Source organism: Oxyura jamaicensis, chromosome 11 (assembly GCF_011077185.1).
Source record: "Oxyura jamaicensis isolate SHBP4307 breed ruddy duck chromosome 11, BPBGC_Ojam_1.0, whole genome shotgun sequence".
Lineage (NCBI taxonomy): Eukaryota > Metazoa > Chordata > Aves > Anseriformes > Anatidae > Oxyura > Oxyura jamaicensis.
Window position 1 is genome coordinate 21,268,770 of NC_048903.1, and position 23,296 is coordinate 21,292,065.

General features: G+C 44.7%; 1 protein-coding gene and 1 long non-coding RNA gene across 11 annotated transcripts; both read left to right on the forward strand.

Moving 5' to 3' along the window:
- Positions 1-13: 13 nt before the first annotated feature.
- TMEM231 (transmembrane protein 231) lies at positions 14-13,034 on the forward strand. 10 transcript variants are annotated; one of them, XM_035336396.1, is made up of 8 exons: positions 14-280; positions 524-693; positions 1,561-1,689; positions 2,959-3,102; positions 3,686-3,767; positions 3,901-4,006; positions 4,893-5,177; positions 11,299-13,031. In XM_035336396.1, the coding sequence occupies exons 3-8, from the start codon at positions 1,594-1,596 to the stop codon at positions 12,506-12,508; spliced, it is 1,923 nt and encodes a 640-aa protein (XP_035192287.1). In that variant the 5' UTR covers positions 14-280; positions 524-693; positions 1,561-1,593; the 3' UTR covers positions 12,509-13,031. The 10 variants fall into 10 exon arrangements, 9 of the variants coding, with proteins under 9 accessions (XP_035192287.1, XP_035192284.1, XP_035192291.1 ...); XR_004753725.1 differs by having other exon boundaries at positions 164-452; positions 4,892-5,177; positions 11,299-11,437; XM_035336400.1 differs by lacking the exon at positions 11,299-13,031 and adding an exon at positions 6,557-6,668 and having other exon boundaries at positions 164-452.
- A 9,333-nt stretch (positions 13,035-22,367) lies between these two features.
- On the forward strand, positions 22,368-23,285 carry LOC118172497. Its single transcript, XR_004753726.1, has 3 exons — positions 22,368-22,580; positions 22,716-22,782; positions 22,956-23,285. It is a non-coding gene; the product is annotated as an uncharacterized LOC118172497 (long non-coding RNA).
- Positions 23,286-23,296: the final 11 nt, after the last annotated feature.

Consider the following 23,296-nt stretch of genomic DNA (forward strand, 5'->3'; position numbering starts at 1 on the left):
GCTCTGGGGGCCGGAGCAGTCGGACCGCTGAGTTCCAAGGCGGGCGCGAGGACATGTCTGGCCCTGCCGAGGTGCTCCCGGGGCGCTGGAGGTCGCGTCCCGGGTCCTGGTGCCGTGGCAAGCGCCCTCGTCTGCGTCCTGCTCCCGTTGCCGGCCGCAACGAGCCGTCCCGGAGCGCGTGAGCCCAGTGCTCATTGGCTGATGCGCCCGTTGCTCCTCGGCGCCTTGGCGCGCTGATAGGCGCGGCGTCCCGTCAGTCCGGCGTCTCGCCGTTGCCGCGGTGAGGGCGAGGGCTGCGGGCGGGCGTCTGATGGCGGGAGTGGAGCTCTTTTCGCACCCCGCGCTCTACACTCGCTACCGGGCTGGGCTCTGCTCCGCTGCTGCGCTGGCGCTGCTGCTCATCGCCGTGCTCACCTACGTGCCGCCGCTGCTGGTGGCCTACCGTAGCCACGGTGAGCGCCGCTCGGCCCCGTGCGGCCTAGCCCGGCCTGGCGCTGAGGTTCCGCTCTGTGTCTGCCCGCAGGTTTCTGGCTGAAGCAGAGCGCATACCGTGAGCAGCCTACCGTGCGGTTCCGGTACGAGGTACTTTTCGTGGCCACCACCGGGCCCGGCCCGGACAGTTTCTTGGCGTGGAGCACTTTCCCAGCGTTCAACCGGCTCCAGGAGGACAGACTGCGAGTCCCGCTTCTGTCGGTAGGCGTACCGGGCGGTGGCAGTGGGGACGCGGGTCGCTTTGGTGGTGCCTGTGAGCGAGCGGCTGGGCGTACACCACTGCCTTCGAGGAGCAGCAGCCTCGTGCATAACTTCGCGCCTCATGGCACAACTCTCTCGGGACGCGTAGTTTTTAATCATTTTTTTTTTTTTTTTTTTTTTTCCTTTTTTTCCCCTCCTCCTATGACTTATCGTGCTCAGAAGCTTGCAGGGGTTTGCTGGTAACCCCTGGTTTTGAATGGAGGTATGTGCTTTCAAAAGCCTGAAGTCTCTCCTCTGCAACCAATTGTTTCCTCTGGGATTTAACAGTAGCAGTTATTTATCTGTGAAAGCTCTGTTATTCCTCCCTGTTACATTTGCAGATGGCTGAAGAACTGGGCATTTGTGGCACAGAAGCATAGCAAGTCTTGGCTCCCAACCAGGGATTGTACAAGGCATGCAGAAGCCAATAAGAAGCAGGCTGTAAGGGCAGAAGGCAGAAGTTGTGCATTCACACACGATGTGGCAGAAGATACATCATTATGCATACCAATGCAAGCATACAGGGAAGATTGCTGGAATGGCATAGGGCAGAAGAGTTCTTATAAAGCCTGATGAACTTTCCCTCCCTGGGTAGCACCTGGGGCACAGTGTTACAAACAAAATTTAGGTTTCTTGCTTGTCACTAGTCTTGTGTATTTAAAGTAACTTTTTTTTTTTTTTTTTTTTTTGTGATGTGGTTTATTTGATTCCTTTTTATGTATATGTTGCAGTTGTGGAGATCTCTTGGAGGATAACTATTCTCTGTATTTCTTTTTAACAGGAACTTCTTAAGCAAACAAGCAAAAACATTCTTACTGCTTCTTTTAGACTAGGGAAGAAGACAAAAATCAAGATGGCAAAATGGATCAGTTGCATTTTAAATTGGAGCTTCCGCTACAATCTACCGAGCATGTAGTTGGTGTTCAGCTGATTCTAATCTTTTCCTACCAGCTCTATGTGAGCATTTTTCATTTTATTCATTATGACATATAGGCATGATATAATATTCCAGCACTGGTTATGCAAAGGAAGAAAAAAATCTATGCATTTGAAATTCCTATTCAAAAGATTTATTTTGCTAACATATTTGATTTCCTTCTCTACTGGGTCATTCCTAGTTTTGGTTTGTTCCATTAGTATGGTGGTTGGTGTGTGTTTTGTTGTTGTTGTTTTGTGGTTGCTGTTTTGTTTGTTTTTTGAAGCTGTACAACCTATTGGGTTGTAGCGCAACATAGAGGATAAAAGCACAGTAGTAGAGGTTGGAGGGACAGGCTGCTGCAGCATCCTGAAACTCCATAGGTTTTGTTTGTTTAAGAGCTTTTGAAGCAATTATAATCATCTGCCATGATCATCTGTACTTCATAGCTGTGAGGGGACAAGAAGGTGTCTCAGGGAGACAGGAACGCTTCTGCTGCCATTGTCTTCCTCTCAAGTGGCAGTGTGATTAATAGCTAGAAGAGTGGATAAAACACTGCTGCACAGAGAAGCCACGAATGCATCTGAAAGGAGAAATAATATATAGCGTAGAGTTTGATGTAGCCAAACAGATGAGCAAGTTTTACTAGAGAGATTAGGTTTAGCTTGTCTGAGAGACTCTTGCTGGCTGCAGGTGGACAAGTTTAGCAAGCACAGCTGAGCTTAAAAAAAAAAATAAAAAAAAATCTTAAACCTCTGAGTTCCAGAGTAAAAGCCTATACAGTCCTAAATCTATGTGTGAAGTATTAGGTTAGTCATTAATATCATGTGGAAAGTTCAGTGGTCACAATGCCTTTGTTTTACAGTAAATGTGAAAATTTTCCTTCAGATTGAGTGGCTGATGAGGACAGAGGAACTTCCTTATCTAGCCCTTATTGCAGGGTATTGGTTTTGATGTCTGAATATTTTAAATTTTACCTTTAATGAATGTGTTTAATTATCTTGCTGCTTTTAACATGTTATGGAAAGTCTTTTTTTTTTTGTCATTAGCCACAAATTGTTGGACCGTGCTGAATTATGTATGGAACTTTATAAATCAAAATTAGTTAATCAAGAACTGTGCTAGTTCAATTATAAAAACTTACTCATATTTCTCATTTGGTCCTCCTTTCTTTAGAATAATGTGATGATCTGAAACTTGGGCATCAATAAAATAAAATCTATGCAGAAAATGTATAGATACAAAGAGGTAGAAAACTGTGGTTTTGTTTGCTTTTCCTGATTTTTCTTTTCTCATGTTCACTGTTTCAGAGAATGTCAACACTTGTGATGCAGAGCATGGCGTTTCTTCAGTTTTTTTCTCCTGTACCAGGGTCTCGGCTCTATATGAATGGAGACCTGAAACTGAACCAGAGGCAATTACTTAACCACTGTGGACTGGATACCAGATACAATGTGAGGACTTCTTAATTATTATTATTTTTACCTTTTTTTCTCTTCTCTGTTAATTTCCTTCCTTACTAGCACCATAGGTGACACTCTAGTTATTCATACCCGAGGGACCCAAGGAAATAGCTTGAAGCTGCAGCGGGCAGGGGGCAGTTCAGGCTGAGTATCAGGAAAAGGTTCTTTTCTGAGAGGGTGGTCTGGCACAGGAAATAGGCTCCCCAGGGAAGGTGTAACAGCACCAAGCCTGCCTCAGTTTAAGAAGCATTTGGACAATGCTCAGACACTTGGTCTGATTTTTTGGGTGGTCCTCTGGGGATTTGATGGACTTGAGTTGGACTCGATGATCCTTGTGGATCCCTTCCAACTCGGGATATTCTATGATTCTATGTTTGCACAGAGCAGACAGTAGAACTTCTGAACTCATGTTTATTTGTAAGGCTGAAGGGTAAAAGAGGTTCTTCTGCCAAGATGTTTAGTCTGACGTCTATGTGCTTTCCTTTCAATACATGGTTACTTTGCTTAGCAAACTCAGTAGAATTACTTTCTTGAAGAGTGGACAAATAATGCAAATATCTCCTTGTGGCAACAGGAGTCTGTGGTCAATGGCACAAGTCCTTTTGCAGCTGACTATGATCTAACAAACATCATTGCAGCATATCGAGGTAGAAATGGTAAGCCTGACTGTACAGCTGCTAATTGCAGCACAGCAGCGGTTAGCATATTGGTAGCTGCTCTTTGAGGATTTAAATTCTGCGTTAAGACTAAAAACCCCATTAACTTGGATGTTTTCTTCCCCCGTTTTAGTGACGACAGTTTTTTCAGATCCCAACCCTGTTTGGATGACTGGAAGAGCAGCAGATACACCATTCATCATTAATGCTACTATTCATTACCCAGAGGAAGTTATTCTATATCCTTAGAAAACTGCATTAACTGAAACATAATTGGATAGCATTATTTGAGCCTTCATATACAGGCCTAATGGACACTGCTTTCTCCTAGACTTCTTGCTAAACTTTTCCTTTGTTAGCTTTGTTATGCTGTAGTTTCAGAGTTAGCTGAATACCTGTTTGCCCATAACTCCATGTGTGCACCCTCCAGATGGTTATGCTTACATAACAACTTTCTGTCTTTACTGGGAACCTCTGCTGCTTTTCACCCTTACTAAAATGACCTTTTAAGGTGGTTTCTGAGCAATTCATAGTTAATTTCGTTAGTAAGCCTTGCTTTGGTCCGGCAGTCCCACTTTGTTGTGGATACAGAAGAGAAGTAATGTTTGCTACTGGCAAAGCATGATACTACATTTTCTGACCTAAAGCAAATCAGAAATCTGTATACAAGGTAGGTTCAGCAAATAATAACCCCTAAAGTGGATGTGGCAAATCTGTTATATATGCAGACAGTCCTGAGAACTTTTTGCTCCAGAAGAATGATTTATGTTCTTTACTTAGTTTCTCAGACAAGAACTGGCCTGTGTTTTGAAGAAAATTTATATAGTACGTATCTCACAAGGTTTATTTACCTGCCTGAGTATTACCAATATGTACTTTCTGTTGAAGCAGGGACAAAATAGACACTTCCCACAGAACTGATTTGAACATCTTCTAGGATAGGTATTCTGTACAGCGTTTCTGTGGTAAAATGTTTTTTGAGATTTCTATGACTCAGCGGCTTTGCAATTGCCACACAAACTGATGTCTAACCAATTTGGTGCCTTTCCACCTGATTCTTTTGTATAGTTACTGCAATGGTTTTATCAGAAGCTTCTTCATTAACACTCCTTGACTCTCTTTAAATATCAGCCAGGATTTTGGGAAATTATTAAATTTGCCTGGATCCAGTATGTCAGCATTCTCCTTATCTTTATCTGGATCTTTGATAGGATTAAAATGTTTGTGTTCCAGAATCAGGTGTTTACTACAACTCCAATATCACCAGTTCTGCCATTGTCTCCAGTGTTGTCCTACAAACAGCATCAGTCCTGAAGAAATGCCTGAGAAAACGTTAAAGAAACCCAGTTCAAAAATAAGTACCTGCTTTTATTATCTATACACACTTTTTACTTTGAAAGATAGAACTTGGTACGTATGTTCTGAGTATGTTCTCTCCTTGCTATATGTTGCTATGACACTATGTAATTTTTCCTTGTTAAAATATGTTCATTCATCCATTTATGTGGGAACATTGCTCTGAGACTGAAAGGTTTAGTTTTGGACAGTTATACAAAACCCCATAAAACAGGTGGCTCTTTGTTTTTGATGAGGTTATATGACTATGGCAGGAGAGTACAAGAAAAAAATATATCTGCATGTGGATCCTTAACAACTAGTATTGAGACTTCTTCCAGAAGCTCCTTTTCTTGGAAGGCTAGCTGTAAGGACTATTCCTTTAGCTTGCTAAGCAGCAGTAAATAAAAATTCCCCTGCAGTCCAGCACCATGGTTCTGCACAGAACTAATGCGTATGCATTTGTCAGAGAGCAATCTAAACCTCGTTCACTGAGGACGGAATTCAGAGGCATGCTAAAATCAGTTTGCTTTCTGGATTTGTCTCATTAGGAGAAAAAATAAGTAGTGGGTTAAAAGTCTCACATAGATAAAAGCGAGATTGTAAATGTTTGGAGGGCCGAGTATTAAGAGCATGCCTCAGGAGCATTTTCAGGGGCGATGCCAGATTGTAAACGCCTCCGCGCCCGTTTAAGGAGCCGAGCGGCCTGCTGCGGGCGGCACGACCTGGCTCCCTTACAGGGCTCGCGCACTGCGGCTGGGCTGCGGGCGTCGAACGCGGCGAGCCCGAGCCCTTAGAGAGGGCCGTGGGGCCGTGCGGGGACACGGCCCAGGCTGGCGGCGTGGCAGCGGAGCGGCTCCGGTGAAGCTCCCCGTTCCCTGCAAGCAGATGGCTACAGGCGGCTCCTCGCCGCCTCCGGGCAGTGGGGGCGTGCCCGGCCTGCTGACTCCTGCCGCGCCCGTCCCGCTTGGGCGGCCGGGGGTGGAGCGGGGCGGGGCGGGCGGCCCCTGTCAGGCGGGTCCCTGCCCGGGGATGCTGCAGCGCGGGGCGGATCGGCGCCTTCGCGGGCTCCTCCCGCTGCCGCGGCGCTTTGGCCACGTCTGAAAGCGGCCCATTGTCTCCGTGAGGAGCGCGGATCCTCGCGGTGCCGGGAGGCGGCGGGGAGGTACGGCGGGGGCGGGGGTCGTCCCGTAGGGCCCCTGCCGCGGCCGGCGAGCCGGGCGGGCGTGGGGGCCGCGGCGAGCACGGGCCCTTCCTCGGCGTCCGACGGCAGCGCCCGCGGCCCGGCGAAGCAGAGCGCTCTCTTTCAGCCGCTCGCGCGCGCCGGTGACTTGGCGGCGGGGCTCCGCGCGGTGTGGTCGGTTGTGGTCAAGGAAACGCTGCTGAAAATGTGCCTTTTTTTATTATTTATTTATTTATTTATTTATTTTTCTGCCTGGCCTTTCCTTCCCTAGAGAATATGGCTGATCCGAGTTATGGTGTTTTTGCTGGAATTAGACGGTTAAATCAGGTGCTGTAGAGAGCATTTCCTGTCGTTCCGGGAAGTCCCTTTCCACTTTTCTGCAGCGTCCAGCCTCTGTTTGTAGGTGAAAGCGGCGTGTAGGAGGAACGACCTTGTCATAGTTTCTTACCTGTAACGGTTGCTTCTGCGGGGCTCTGCGCAGCGCGCCTCCGCACTCACGTCCCGGCCGCTCTGGGCCGCCGCCGCCCTGGTGCTGGCAAAGCCCGCGGCAGGGGAACGATCGGTCAGCGCAGGTGTCCCCACGGCCCCAGTTTTGCCATCCTTAGAAACAGTCAATATTCCCAACGCAGATCAGAAGACACGAGGTCTGCTCAGTTGCAGTCTGTTTTCTAGTAGCTGAAAACACCTTGTGAGCCTCAGCATGGAAAAATAGGTGTTGTAGGGCTATGCCTCGACGCTGCCGTTTGTTCAAGGTGTACAGCTTTATCTAACTCCAAACTGTTTTGGAAAAAAAAAAAAAAAGTAAAAAAAAATCTCAATACTTCATATATATATATACACATATGTGTATATATATATATATATAACTTTTATGGTAATATTGTGAAATCTATGGTATGTTTCATTACATTATGAAGTATTTAAGCGTAATGGTTACCTGGGAGTGACTCCTCTATAGCTTTTACCACTAAATTGTAAAAGAAACGCTGTTTTCAAAAAGCAGAAATAGCACTATCAGCTAAAATGCTAATATAATGTCAGAATTTAAAACATCGGATTATGGTACCTTTACTGTAGTTTAATTATTTCTGTTGTACTATCACTGTTAGGTTAAAATAATTAAGCAGGCAATCCATTCAATGATTTAGCAATCAACAACTATTGGAAAGACTTTTAACTCTTTTTGAAGTACTGGTGGTTTTTGAAGGCACCCTCTAAGCTTTTTAAATCATTATTATTATTTTACCACACATTGTTGACAATGCAGCAAGCTTTTGTCTTGTGAAGATGTTCCATTTCTAGTTTTGGAATACCATTGTAAAGCAACATTTTGTCAGCCGTGTGATTTATAGGAAGAGTTACTGTAATATTGTGCATTGTTCTCGGATCTGTTTTGTAACGTTCATGCATTTGCACTGTTTGAGCAGCAAAGTTGTTTCTAATGTAAGCTCACAGAAGCAATTCTGGTGGTGGTGATTTTGTTTTGTTTTGTTTTCTCTTATACATATCAGTGTAATGTCTTATATCTGAAGTATGTAGTGAGTAAACACCTCTGTAAAATACAGACCTCCAAGTCATCTTTGCTCTGTTTATCAAGCTATGCACAAACATTTTCCTATTAATTCTATAAAATGCATGACACTTACCAGTATGATCGTTTTCACGGTCAGTACTGAGGTGTACCTTGGTCAATTATAAGTACATAACTCTTACATTCATTCAACTCTAACGTTTGGTCTGAAAGTCAGCACTTAGTGTATGACAATCATAGCGGACAAAATAATTTTCAGCTTGTAAAAGCCTAAGGGTATAATACATCATTGGATATTCATTCAAATTTTTATTTTTGCATTTTGTGCAAGTTAATTTCCTTGTAATCTGTAAAGACTTTGGCTTAAAAAAAATACTTCATAAATATAAGCTGTTTTAAAAGAAAGTGGGCTTGAAATATTCTTAGACACAAAATGGCTGGGGAAGACTTTGGTAAATGACAGCTAAGATTCAGTTGCTCAGAACTCATTTTGTAGGAGCAGGTACTTTTAATCCTTCCCTTAGTTGTTTTCATTTCTTTGCTTTATTCTAGCCCAAATTTTCTGTCTTCCTGCAACAAACCCAGATCTTTTTGTTCCAAGGGAGTCTTTCATGCCAGTCTTTAGCCCCAGGCTCAGAGAGACCATATGCAATGCTTTCTTTCTGTCTTAAGTATAATAAGAGGGTTTTTTTTAACTCTAAAGTTATTTTTTGTTAATTTTCAGGTTGAATTCTGTACTGAAAGGAAGTTCACTCAACAGTAATGCTGTTCTCAGACCTGCAAATATGTTTGCTTGATTACAATATTACTTGTCTCATGTGACAAATCCCTCATGTGATAAGTCCCTAAAAGCATGAGTTAAATGATCATCCTCTGCACAAATTGTTTCTTCCCTTCTCCATATTTTGGTACCATTTTAGGTCTGAAAAGTGCTCTGTTAATAGCATTGTAACTGTTATTAAAATTATTTATGCCTAGCAGCATCTTTATGTATAAAAGTGTATATTGTGATACCAACTATTGCGATACTTAAGACTTTGCAGAGACATGAAAGGTGTGAGACAACTTGATGTCCTTATCAGTCAGATTTTCTGCAGCACCATTGCCACTTCTGTTCATTCTGGTCTCATGAGTGAATGAGAAGGTGTTTGCTAGAGGATCTGGTCACTGAGAAGGTATCTGAAGTGGCAGTAATGGATAGGAAGTCTGGCTGCTGTTGTGCTCCCTTTCTGCCTGTGGTGCATATTCATCCTGGACATAGTCCTGGGCAACCTGTTCTGAGTGTCCCTGCTTGAGCAGGAGTTGGACCAGAAGACCTTCTGATGTCCCTTCCAACCCCAGCCATTCAGTGATACTGTGAGACTAACCAGGGTCCTTTAATCACTGTTTTGACATGGCAAAAGAATTGCAGTAGCTTGATGAAAAACACGTGGGGTTTTTTTGTTTGTTTGTTTATTGGTTTGTTTCACAGAAGCTGTGTGAGTTCATACCTTTCACTGTTCATTTGTACTTTGTAAGCTTGGCAGTTAGCTGTGTGGTTCTGTAATGCGAGTAGTGACCCAGGATGCTTGAGGGACCAATCATAAGGGAGGCCAAGCATAACTCCACCTGAAAAGTATATGTAAATAATTTCATGACACAATTATGCAGTAGATGTTCAAAAGGTCTAATAATTGTTAATGTAAAGATCTGAGTGCATGGCTCAAGATGTATTTTGTTGGCAGCCATGAGCTGGGGCTCCTCCTTTCGTAACTATGCCTTTTTTCCCCCCTTCCTTGTGCCAGCTTCAGTGCTGTTATGTACAGTGTTGCATTGCTTAGACACTAAAGAGCTAGGTTTAAAAAAAAAAAAAAAAAAAGAGTGAGTAGTTCTCTTCCAAGCTAGCAGATTGAAGTGGCTTAGCAGAGTGTCTGATAAGCATTGTGAACTATGTGAGGGAGGCTTAGTGGGCCTTGGGTTTCATCCTCAGAGGTGCTATTGCAGGCACATGTCATAGATATTGGTACAGCATTGATGAAAAAAGTGGAGTCACTGGACAAAATGTCTTTGCCTCAATGGGCAGCGTAACAAAATTGGGGATATCCATGGTTTTAGAGATAAATAAATGCTTGAATGTAGCTACAGAATGATATTATGTGATGAAGCAGGGAACATAATAAAACAGTGAAAAGGCATTTTTAGCTGAGTAGGTGAATATCAAGAGTGTATCATGCAAGTGGAAGATGGTAGTTTGGGGAAAAAAAATATTTCTGATCCTTTTCTTGGCTTATAAACAAAAGGTTAGTAGCAAAACTGTGTTCATTTAAAATAGCGTTTATATCCTGATGAGACATTTGGGCAGTGGAAAGAGCTGAAACTGCCTGTTTCTACCATCTCTTTTAATTAAACATTTATTTCAGCTTTCAGTACTAGTAAATAGTCTTTTTCATGTTTCATAATGCTAGCACTAAGAACGTAGCTCATGTATTACCTCAAGCAGGTTTGCATCTGTATTTGCTAGTCTGCATTATTTGTTTTCAACAGTCCAGAATGTGTTGGTATATCTGCCATTCATTGTAACAAGAAAAAAAAAATGTTTAAATGCAGTTAGATAGTAAATACTTACATATAAAAGCCTTAATATGCTCTTTGTACCTGAGAATTCATATTTCCCTAAAATCCAGCTTGTTAACGTACTAACTACTTTCAAGTGGAATCTCCAAAGGTGAGAGTACAAAGAGTCAGGTGCCAAAAATCTCTAGGAAAAAGTTGTGAGGAGTGCGTATAGCTAATTCTGACTCAAAAATGGATAGTTCCTTAAATGCCATCTCAGAGTAATCAGTCATGAGGAATATGGCCTCCATATGAAAGACATGCATCAGCTGCTTGTTCCGTACAACATTTATAGCCAGAAGCTGCTTGAGGTTGCAAGTTTTCACCCGTCTCCTGTAATTTTGAAAAATAGGAAGTTGTGCACTATCATCAGTTGGTGTAGTGTCCTACTGTCATCACAGGGTGCAATACTTACAGTTAATGAGAAGATGATTTTTAATTTCAGTACCCACAGTTGCTAATGTCCCCTTCTCCTCCTTTCAAGTGATAGAAACCCTTGTACTGTTGGAGTGGAGTGACTAAGATTTTTTTTTTTTCCTTGCCAGCATTTCCCAGAATACAAGTTGAGGCCATTTTATATTTTTTATTATTTTTTCTTCCAGCAGTTGAGCAGCCTCAACACAATATTTCTTTCAGCTTCAAACCTTCACGACAAACTTACTTATACTGTGACCTTGCTGTAATGCACTTCTTTCTTTCTTTCTGTTTTCAACACCCATCTATCTGCAAGGTTCTCCTCCGAGTATCACTGATAAAGAAACCAAATAGTGCTGAATTATGTATATGAACATTTAAAGAAAGATCTTCCTAATGCAAGAGTTTGTATTGTGTTTTATCATTGTTATGCCATAGCATCATCGGCTCACCAGTATTTTTCTTCTCTTTTTCAGCTTTTTAAATTGCTTTTCCTCGGTGAGAATGGCAAGGATTCGGATCTCTAGCACAATTGTTATACTTTTTGTTATGGTTCAGACTGGATTCTTAGTCTTCATGTATGCCCGGTACAGTAGCTTCATGCTTCAGTCTGAGGAGAAAACGTCTCAAGTCCACATCCTCATTCTCTCCTCGTGGCGGTCAGGATCTTCTTTTGTTGGTCAACTTTTCAGCCAGCACCCCAGTGTCTTCTACCTGATGGAGCCGGCCTGGCACGTATGGGTTACGATGTATCAGAACAGTGCCAAGGTCTTGCACATGGCAGTGCGGGACCTAGTCAGGTCGGTCTTTCTGTGTGATATGTCTGTGTTCGACGCTTACATGCCTTGGAAAAGAAACTTATCAGATCTTTTCCAGTGGGCCGTGAGTCGAGCTCTATGTTCAGCTCCTGCTTGTGACTCCTTTCAACGTACTGACATAACCAGTGAAATGGCATGCAAGACTCTTTGTGGACGGTACCCATTCACCAAAGTGGAGGAAGCCTGTAAAACTTACAGCCATGTTGTCATCAAGGAGGTTCGTTTTTTTGACTTGAAGGTCCTCTACCCACTTCTCACTGATCCATCCCTGAACCTCAAAATCATTCACCTGGTCCGTGACCCCAGGGCAGTTGTCAAGTCACGGGAACAATCAGTCAAAGCGTTAGCCCGTGACAATGGAATTGTTCTGAGTACCAATGGCACTAAAGTGGAAGATAGCAAATACAAAGTAATGCAAGAGATTTGTAGAAGTCATGTTCAGATTTATGAAACAGCTACTCTAAAACCACCTAGTTTCCTTAAAGATCGCTATCTAATGATCCGTTTTGAAGATCTGGTAAGAGATCCATTATCAGAAATCTCAGAAATGTATAAATTTGCAGATCTTAGTTTGACCCCCACACTCAAAAGTTGGGTCTATAACATCACACATGGACAGGGGCCAGGAAAAAAAAAAGAAGCCTTCAAAATCACGTCTCGAGATGCAGTTAATGTTTCCCAGGCCTGGAGAAATGTTCTTTCATTCCAGAAAATTAAGAAAATACAGGAAGTTTGCAAAGGTGCTATTAACATGCTTGGCTATCAGCTAGTGGATTCAGAAAAAGAACAAAGAGATCTGTCACTGGATTTAGTGTTGCCAAGAAGACAAAACCAATTCAGCTGGTCATCGGTTAATCCAAAGAACTAAGACGTTACTTTGAAAGATGGGGGTGAGGGGTGGGGAGTATTTATCTATTGTGCAGTAGATAAGTGATTTGAAAATCCTTGGCTGATGAGTTTAATTAGCTTCCTGTCTGATGGTTCTCCAAGTAGTGTAAGCAGTTTTTTTTTTTTTCCTGAGTTTTGTACACTACAAAACAAACAACAACAACAACAAAAAAAAACACATGAAAAATGTAGCAAGGTACTTGTGCGATTGCAAATTTATAGCAGATCTGGGCTGTTCTCATCTTTGTTTTAAAAATATAATTTAAATACTTTGTATTAAATAAGTTTGACAATTGATAATAGTTTACTTATAGTTCTGTGTTTTAAATACTCAAGAATTTCTGCCTTTAATTTGTGTGTAGGGAACAAAGTAGAAACTGATTTCACATTTTTACCTAGAATCACTTGACTTTTTTCTTTTGTTCTAAAGTTGTGCAGTTGTGTATTTTTAGGCTTCCTTTGAAGCTTTTAATTTCAACATAAACATTCTCCAAGTGCTGGGATAATAGCAGTCGTTCTGTTTTAAAAGGCTTAAGGAGTAGCTTCACATACTGATAGATTTCTTAGAGCTTTGTCTGGAATGTCAGATTTTGTAGTCAGATATTTGAATGGGAAGTTGGCAGAGAGCTCTATTCTTGGGATGGAAAAAAAAAAAAAAAAGAGGTAAAGAAACTTCGAGGGGAGTCACCGTGGAAATACGTGGAATATAATGCTGTCCCAATTGTGTGTTTTAATGCTGTGACAGAGTAGGCACATGCTTGATTCCATGAATGCAATTTACATCATTATCCCCCATCTTCCACACTACAGGTATTATTATTGAAGGTCACTGAGAAATGTAAGGTGTCTTTTTTTAATACAGTATATATTTGTATTAAAGGCCAGCCGTGCTTACAGGGAGGGCACCCAATGCAAATCAGACATGCTCTGACATGACCGCAGTCCCAGTGATAGGGGGGTCCCTTTGCCCAGGCTGCCTTTCTCTGGCTACCTCCTCCACTCTTCTTTCCTCGCTCTTGCCTTGCAGCTCCTTCCTTGCCTTCCTTCTCCACCATTGGACGCTACAAAAAGGAAGGAGGATGCTGTGAGACGTGACAAAAGCCCGCTGCTGGGCCTGAAGGACAGTGGGATGCCCCAGGGCTACATCTCAGGAACTCTCTTTGTGCTGATGTGAGGCCCACAACACTTTTCTCCTCTACTTAAACGTCCTACCCCCCCCCCCCCCCCACTTCCCAAGGACCTGCGTGCTCTGCTCAGAACCCTCCTGATGTCCTGCAGGTCTTTCACATTTGTGCAGCAGTGACCTTTCCAGTGTGTACCGTGCTGCTATTTGTTCCATGCCCCCTCTGAGGACACCCACTGCCTTCCTAGATCCTGAGTTTTTTTTTTTTTTTTTTTTTTAACTGTATGTCAGAGGGCATGCAGCCAGGATGGCTGACCATAGTGTGTGGCATGCTCAGCAGTAAAAGCTGGGCAAAGATGGGGGGTTGGCGTGAACATTGTACTCATTACTTTGTTTATGTGTGCCGTTTTTTCTGCGGCTGTTAAGTTATCGTGACCTCAATGCATGACTTTCCTGGCTTGCACCTTTCTGATTCTCTTCCCCCACCTGGCTTGGGAGGGGGAAATGAGCAAGGGTCTGCCAGGGGCTCAGAGCTGTCTGGGGTGGCTAATCCACAACCATCAATTTGCCTCCAACAGATTTTGGTATTCCCAAAAAGACTGGGATTAAAGAAAGGGGGTGTGCCTCAGCACTGCAGAATTTTATTCTGCAGCCAAAATTTCTTGTTCGGTGGTAAGTTTTCCAGTAGCTTGTGTTTTGGAGAAAGCACTTAGAAACATATTTAGCTAGCTTCCAAACATGTCAAGAGAAAGTCCTGTTACCTTTAGGGTAGTGCTAATTTTCCCCTAGGCCAGAAAAGATAGGAAGATACCACCTGCTACAAGCTTTGTTAAGAGAGGACCAAGCATACCCGGACCTTCTTAAAAAACAACAACAACCAAACTACCACTAAAAAAAAAAAAAAAAAAAAAAATCAACAAAGAGGCAACCTCTGCCCGAAGTGGTGCAAACGAATAAAGCTGTTAGTGATATATATTTTTTTTTTAACTCGCACATCAGCGCTGCTCCGGGAAGCCGTGCCTGCGGCTCTGCTTCCGCGCATGCGCGGAGCCGGCCGGCTCGCCTAAGGAGGGGGAGCCGGGCGGTGCCGCAGTACCCCTGCCCGCGGCAAAATGGCGGCGCCCTTTTCTGGAGCGGGAAAGCGCGCCGGGCACGCTCTGGACGGGGCTGGGGACTGAGGGTCGAAGTGGCCCGCAGGGCGTGGCGGCAATGAGGGCAGAACAGGCGCCGTGATTGGTTGGGAACCACGGTGGAAGTGGCGTCGGCGTGCCTTAACTGAGGGCGAAAACACACCGTGATTGGCTGGAAACCTGAGGGCGGAAGTAGAGTCACGGCGTGCCTTAACCGGGGGCGGAAACACACCGTGATTGGCTGGAAATCTGAGGGAGGAAGAGGCGTTACAGCGTGCCTTTAGTGAGGGCGGAAACACTCCGTGATTGGCTCAGAGGAATCCAGGGCGGAAGATGGCGTGCAGGGCTTACTGGTAGTATGGGCGGAAGCGGTCGGGGAGGGCCAGGCTGGGTTCAGGCCGGGACAGGCCGGGCCGCCGAGGCGCGGTGCCGCAACGAGGTTGGTTGTCGGTGCCGCCCCGGGGCCGGCCGGGCCGGGAAGGGGCGAGGCGGCGGGCGGTCGGGGTGCCACGCGGTCAGCGGCTTCTGCGGAAATTGCCCTCGTGCGGGGCGGGACCGGACCGGTGTGCGTTGGGATCTGCACTGCGTGGGGCTTCGCAGGGCTGGGGGAGAGTTGGGCGGAGCGGCGGGAGGTGGCGGAGGGGGGGGCAGAGAGGGCGGTGGCGGGTGGGGGGTAAGCTTGGCCAACTCCCCTCTGCGTTGGATGCACTGCTCCATCCCGAGGCATTCTGGGAGCTGTAGTTCTGTGGTGCCGGGCGGACACGTGGGCTCCGGGGTGTGCGGCCGGTCTTTCCTTGACCTGGGGCAGGGAGGCATAGGTTGCTGCTGGCTGCAAGTTTAAGCTTGGAAATAAAGGGGGAGTGAGGGAAGAAAGAAAGCAAAGCCTTACAGAGCCTCAGCTCTACCGAGGAACGAATAATAGTCTGTCTGCTTCTGGAAGAACTTCCCACCGTCGAGGATGGATGGGGCAGACCCCAAAAGCTAGATGGGGCTGTGTGAGAGGTGGTGGTACTGCCAGCAGGGCTCCCCAGCTGACGAGAGACATCATTGGCTTTGCTGTCTGTCACAATGGAAAATGCTTGTTTCATCCAGTTTGGGGAAGTCTGTCAAGCTCCCAGACAGAAACAATAGCAGTGAGACTCTATTATGCAGTCATAGTGAAAGTGTAGCATAGCGAAGCAGCAGTGTGTATTAGGTAAGGTGAAAAATGGAGTCACACCTCCCAGAAGTCCCAGTTTGTGGTCTTTAAGCTTTTTTTCTTGTTGGGGTGAAACATGGGATTAGAAAATAGAGAGCGGCTGATTAAGACTAAATATGTAGGCATCACTCATTGCTTAATATGTGCTGTGCTTGGAAAAAAGAATGTTACATTTGCGATGTACTGTGCTTGTGCTGCGCTGGGAAAATACAAAATGTACATGCAAATACAGCATGAGAGAATGCACAGATGAGGAGTAAGGAGGAGGACTAAAAGCTGCCAGCACAGATTTATGATAGGGAGTAAGGAGGAGGACTAAAAGAAGGTCACACTTGCAAGGTGCCTAGATAACAGGGCGCCCTTGGTCCCTGGGAACCGAGACAGACCAACCTTATGGATTGGACTGAGACCAAGGGCTCAGAGAGCATGCGCAAGAAGATAAAGTGAAAAGTTCAACTTTGATGAAGACATCTTACTTCATCCCAATGACCACCTGGACGACTGCCAGAGAATACTGCGCAAGCACAAAGGACTGATAAGCTAATTAGCATATGAAGCGTGAGTAGGTGGGTTTAGGTAATGAATATGTGTAGGCGTTATTGAATATTCATTGCTGTGCTGTATATATGTGAGACAGTTTGTCACTTCAGGTATGCACGTTAGGCGGAAGGATCCCCCGTGCATCCAGGGCGCTGTCAATAAAGGATACTTAGTCACTGAGAAATTTTGACTTTGTTCTTTAAATCAGGGGGAAGGGGGAGAGCCAAACATTATCCAGAAAGGTGACCAAATCTGTGCCTAAAAAAGCTCAGCTGCTAAAGCTTTTATAAATGATCTTTGCACTGCAAGTTTCAGTTTTCATGAGGCCAAATTGAGATAAATCTGAAAATTTCTATGGGTTTAAAAGAACGCTTACTAAACTATTCTCGTCATTCACAGCAATAATGGAGTGAGTGAACTTGTTCCACACAGTGACCTTACTTTTATTTTATTTTGTATTCCAGCAAACTGCGTATGATTCCAGGGGCGTAGGCACGGTCTTGTGTAGCATTGTCATTCTGCCCTACCACTCTGATATCTAACAAAGTAATACTTTCTGGCTGTTGTCTATGAATTCTTTCGTTCCTTATATAAGAGGTCGATGTGCGTGTCGCCTAGTTTGTCACAGAGCGTCGCTGGAGTACTGTTTTATTTTTATTTGTGAAGATGGCAGAATCAAAGATAGCAGCTGGGTGACTCCCACCGAGATGGTCATCAAGATAAAACAGTGAAGTTTCTAGCATATATTAAAAAGCCTGGAGGAATTAGCATAGCTTGCAGGAAAGTGTGCTGGAAAGAGATGATATTTGACAGCAAGCGTGAAAATGTCATCTTTTTACCAAGAATGATGAGAACTGATGTGTCTGCCCTGTGTTTGGATAGGTAGGTCAGTGAGTTAAGAGGAGCTGAGCATAGAGTTTGCAGGGGAATTGGGAAATGAATGAGGTAGTTTAACCTCTTTTCCGTGCAAGCGTGTTTTTGTTTTGTTGTGTTTTTTAAATCCCATACTTTTGTTATTATCCAGAATTTTTAATATAACTCTCTATTTTAACTGGTCTGGCCTTATGGATAGCAGCTAACTATAGAAAGAAATAAGATCCTGAAGTGTCCCTGGAGCCGCTAACTCTACCTCCTTATCTGTTCCCTAAGAAGACGCCCTGGATTTAAAGACTGTGTGTATTAAATGAAGTATGAGAAGAAACAGCTTCTTTGGACGCTTGTGCTCCTCTTCTTCAGCTCGTGCAGAAGGCTGACATCCGGTCTCACTCTCGTCAGTGCTATCCCACCAGCTCCTTTAGGAGCTCAGCACCACGTTTGGCCTGTTGCGATCTTCCCAATCCTCTAATTTCTGTGCTGCAATGCCACCATCCACGAGAAGTCAGGTAGGATCTGAAGACCTTTGACATCGCTAAAGAATCAAACCTCAGCTGTCAGTTTTAGCCCTTTGTATTCCAGACGTTTGCTTTGCTGGACAATGGTTTCGTTTTTGATTTTGTAGTACATTCTTTGTAGAGGTTATTTTAAGCAGACAAGTAGGTAGCCTCCTACTCCACTGTCGGTGGATTTGTGCAAGTTTTAGCTGAGCTTTGCACATCTGAGTGATTCCCCAGTGGCTGTTCTGGTCTTGATGTGTCTCTAAAACCTTTGTCTGCCTCGCCCCTCCTCTTTGTGTATTAAGATGCACGTTTGTGCAAAAAATATGTACGCTGTGCATAAGACCCCCAGTGGTTATAGGGCATTTTCAGCGTTTCACAGATAGGGCTCCGTGTTTACTTGATCACTTAAGTGTAGTCCTGGCTTTCAGCGTAGGCCTACCTAATGATTGTTACTCAAGTGGTTATAAAGTTCCAAACGTTTGTTTATACATATAGAGAGAGAGAGAGATACATACATATAACATACACATATGCATATGCATAAATGAAACTGAGTCTGTGGAGTTAAAGACTTTTCTGCTTGTTGCATATACTCATGATCAGCAGATTCGTATGCAAGCTGATCCAAACTGGGTGTCAAGCTGTGCCTTTTTTGTCTCCTGGAATATGCAATCTGTGCACCTCAGGTGTACCTTGTCTATTAACTGTCTCTTATATTGTGCCACCCCATTAATATCAGTGGATGTACCCAGCACCACCTTGGGGCTACATAGAGTGTGGAAATTTCTAGTATGTTAATGTTACTCTGTTAACAAAACTGACGTACTAGCTGCTTGCTGCTTCTATTTTTTTGTTTTTCTTTTCAGTTTTCTCCTCAAAAGTTTTTGTGGACACGTTGTGTATATTTTCTGTTCTTCCAGGATTCATTCGTCAGGAAAGATGACCACAAAATCCAAGGGCCCAGCCCGTCGACTGATCCTGGAAGTCAGAAAGGTATCCTTTGTGATGGTATCTTCCCTATGATCCCCTTTCACTTCAGCCGACCTACATTACCCGCCAATCTGTTCTCTTTAGTGAGCAGTAATAGGACCCTCAGGAAAGGTGTCAAGCTGTGGCAGGAGAGGTTCAGGCTGGACCTCAGGAAGAGGTTCCTCACTGAGAGGGTTGTCGTGCACTGGAACGATCTCCCCAGGGCAGCAGTCACTGCATCGAGCCTGTCAGAGTTCAAGAAGCGTTTGGACTGTGCACTTAGTCACATGGTCTGAATTTTTGGGTTGACCTGTGTGGTGCCGGGAGTCGGGCTCGGATGATCCTTGTGTGTCCCTTCCAACTTGGGATATTCTATGATTCTGTGATTATTGTCTGTCCCTTTTAGGTGGAGCTTGAGTGACTCTAGTCAGGCATATCTTGGTTATGACTGGTAAAACATTTTCTTGCTTTCATTTAAAGGTATAGGGGTCTGAGAAATTCAGAGCGCGTGCTCAGTGAGGGGTGGTTGCACCTCAGAGGCATGGAGCTTTTGGTATGGAGGTGTGTTTTGGTATTACAGTGATGATGTAAGGAACAGAAGTTCACTAGAGTGCAACGTTTTGTTAAAAACATGACAGGTCGTTGGCTCAGGGTAGCAAACGTGCAGCTTGTCAATCTTGGTGCGCACAAGAGCATCGGGTCCCCGTCTCATCACAGAGCCTACCCATGGTGTCTCCACTCTGCTCTACGCTCCGTCCCGTTCCTTAGAGTCATCGCACTGAGTTCCCCTAGTACGACAGCATGTAAAGTTGGAGGCCTTGGAAGTCCTGATCCATCCATTCCGAGCAGGAGATTGTGTTTTGATGTGAACATGGAGAGAATTGAAGCTGCAACCTGAGTGGGAAGGACTGTTCCAAGTGCTCCTGATTACTGAGACGGCAGGAAGAACGGCTGAGAAAGGGTGGACTCATACTTGGGTAAAAGCATTAGTAACCAGAGAGACTGCATTAACAAAGACTTTTCAGGTTCGAACTGTTAAAGCTATCCATTGTAAACCTTTAACTTCTCCTTAGAAGAATTCTTAATGAATTAATGAGTAAAAGGGATTGGATTACACAGAATTGGAGTGTTTCTAGGGAACACCCCCTGGAAGTGGGAGAAGGGGGAGCGGGTATTTAATCCCCACCAGAAGAATCCTTATTAGTTTGTGGTTTTTATTGTTTTGCTTAATTATTATTTCTTTTATATATCTATATATATATATATATATCTGTGTGTGTATATATAGAGAGAGAGAGAGAGAGAAATGATGTATTTTAAGGTGATCTTAGTAATACCTATTCTGAATGGATTAGTGGTAGGATAGAGGGCAAAATTAGCAGACTTAACATAGGAAGATTAATAGAATGTATTACCTATTGCTGATGGGCAATCAGGATTCATTCGTCAGGAAAGACGACGACCGTGAAATCTGGGGGCTGTGGACAACCATCTACCAGATGATTGTTGCAGATGCCTTTGGTCACATCATTCATCCTTATAGCTTGCCCTTTATCTTGAGTTGAATTTTTGTGCAGCACTATGTTTGCAGTGGTAACATCTCGACTGAGATGTTTTTGATATAAAACAATCTGAACTGTAATAGTGAATTCACTGAGTGTGGCTTTGTATAATGACTCCCACAATCAACATTTTTCTCCTTTGTCACAGATAGGAGAAAAGCTCTTTCCAGAGAGATGGAGAAGGAATTATTATACCTCTGCCTCATCCTGTGAGACCAGAAGATATGGAGTCACTGTAAGCTGCGATTCTCAGGAGACATACTAAGAGTCACAGGTTCCTTCTCTGCCTGCCCCCAAGGCCTTGGGCACGTTGGGTTCACCCTGGGAAGGGCACGTTGCTCAGGGCAGATATTTCCTTCCCCAAGACGACGTGGGACACATTTTTCTGCTGCTTTCACCTGTTTTTTTTTTTCCATGCGGTTTGCACTGCTTCCGTTATTGAGAAAATAGTTTGGGATGCTGTGTCTGCTGTTTCTCAGGATTTTCTGCCACCACCTGCTGGCGAAAAAAATCAGTAACGCAGGTGGAGCCATGTAGGACTTTTCAGAGATAAGCCTTCAACGTATGGGGACCCCTAAACTCGTGCGCCAGGCATGCGAGACAAATGTCTGTGGCACAAAGATCAAGGACAACTTCTCAGAGGTAAGCAACTTTCCCTTTGTTTCCCCATCTTCTCAGAAGCCCACTTTACAATGCTTATACACACTTCAGGCTCACAACACTCATTTTCTCCTATACTTAGTATTCCTAGTGTCTGCCTAACCCACCTGCAAAAGCACAGAAATTCTTGCTTCTAGTAACATGCCACACACTGTTGAGCTAAGCCAAATAAGAAACACAGCTGCTGCTATCTTCATCCCTTCCTGTGCTTTGCCCTTCATCTTTCCCAGATGATTGGGGCAGGGTGCCAGGTGGGGCCTAATGGTATAAGAGCCGCAGGTGTCCTATCAGAGAGCTATTTCTGCCTGAGCTACTCTGTGGGGTAGGTGCTTGTTTTTTTTCCTTCAATCAGTGTTGCAGTGCCTTTTTTTTTTTTTTTTTTTTTTTTTTTTCCTATTAGCAGGTAAACAGCACTTTCTGGAACTGTCAAGTTCTTGTTTGGCAACTCGGTGACTGGTTTGATCTACTTCTCAGATGTAGAGGTAAGTGGACTGCTGTTTTGAAACGATAAAACTAAAACCATGAAGTTTGTCAAAGGTGGCAGTGCCTGTTTGCAGTCTGTTTATTGCTTTTGCCAGTGGTAGATAACACTTATAAGGAATCAGCCAAAGGAAAGAGCGCCTTCTGGAACTGTGAAGCTCTGCGTTGGCAACTCGGTGACTGGCTTGACCTACTGTCCATCTCCAGAGGGAAGCGGACTGCTGTTTTGAAATAAAATAAATAAAAAATCATGGTGCTGCTCTATGGCGTCTGGAGGACTCCCACTCTGCATGGCAGTTAAAAGAATGTGACTTGGAGATGGAGAGCAGCAGAGGTAAAGCAGCCTGGAAGAGAGGTATAAGTATTGCAGAAGTATTGCAGTAGGTAGGCTGTGGTTATGAGGTGCCTCAGGGAATGCTTTTCATCTTCTTTCCACCCTTCCCTCTTGCAGCCTTGGAGAAGTGAATTCCTCATGTTGTGGAGTGGTGCAAAAAGGTGAGAATGTTCTAGCCCGGTCAGTTTCCTTCACCAAAACTAAGGCATGTCTTTGTACTACATGGTTGCATGTGCTACACTTTGCACGCTGTTGACCTAAGCCAGACCAAAAACAGGGCTGCTGTTCCTCCTGCTCTCATTACCTCTTGTCATGCACGGCCCCTCCAATTTCCTATGTGACGGGGGTGGGGTGCTGGGTGGGGTGCAATGGTATATGATTGCAGGCATCCCATCAGAGAGCTCATTCTGCCTGAGCTGCTCTTTGGGGTAAGTGCTTTGCTTTTATTTCTGTCAGTTGGAGGACTCTTTAGGTGGGTCGGAGTTTATGGACAACTTTTCCAAGTTGTGACCGGTAAGCCCATCTTTTTGAGGTAACAACGAGTAGTATCTGTTATAGTAAACCAGTCTACAGGCGCGCCTGAGGCGCGCCAGACATCAGCGGTTCCAGTTCCTGAAATGCTGGAGATGCTCAGAGCGCAAGGGGAGCAGGGAGCATGATGCATCTCTTTGGGATGTTAGGTGAGCGAAGCGGTGGTACTGGGTTGGGGGACGTGGGTCTGGGGCTTCTTGGCTGTTGGGGTAGGGGAGGAAAGGAGCGGGTATAGACTGTTTAGTGGATTGTCACATTTGTCTGTTCTTTCTCCTTGGTCTAAGCCATGCAACCTTAGCTCGGCACAATTGTGAATGGAAGCGTTAAGCCTGGACTGGGAGTGGAGACAAGGTGAGTGGAGACAAGTTTGAAAACGGGCATTGTTTTTGGTTTGTCTAGAGGGTGTCTATGTGACTTCAGTAGCAGAGCAGGTCAGGTGACTACTGTTTTGTTTCTGAGGTGGGTGTTTCACAGGAAGAATTTTGGCTGGTGTGCCGGTGCCTGATGGCGCTTTATTTCTGCAGGTGAAGAGGAGCCTCGTGCCTGAAGCAACATTCCGGCTCGCCTTTGTGTTCCTGGTTGAGGATGGAACCTGCCTCCCAGCATTCCCAAGCTAAGTTGGGGGGCAAGTGCTGTGTTTGAGCTGGGGCTGTGAATGGACACACAGGGCGAGGGTCTGTGCTTTTAAGTCATTGCAGCTGATGGGGCCTTTCAGAATTGATCATGGTCAGGCAGTGAGATTATATGTGGGGGGTCCTGTCAGGTATGGCGTGAGCACGTGCCAGACAGGACAGTCCCAGCTAATTGTCTGTGTTCTGTGTGTTCTGTGTTGTCTGTGCTGTGCTGTTGCTCTTGGTGCTCGTCA

Coding starts and splice junctions, on each gene's coding strand:
- TMEM231 (XM_035336393.1), top strand. CDS start 311: ATGGCGGGAGTGGAGCTCTTTTCGCACCCCGCGCTCTACACTCGCTAC. Junction 453..523: donor GGTGGCCTACCGTAGCCACG/GTGAGCGCCGCT, acceptor GTCTGCCCGCAG/GTTTCTGGCTGAAGCAGAGC. Junction 3,768..3,900: donor AGCATATCGAGGTAGAAATG/GTAAGCCTGACT, acceptor CCCCCGTTTTAG/TGACGACAGTTTTTTCAGAT.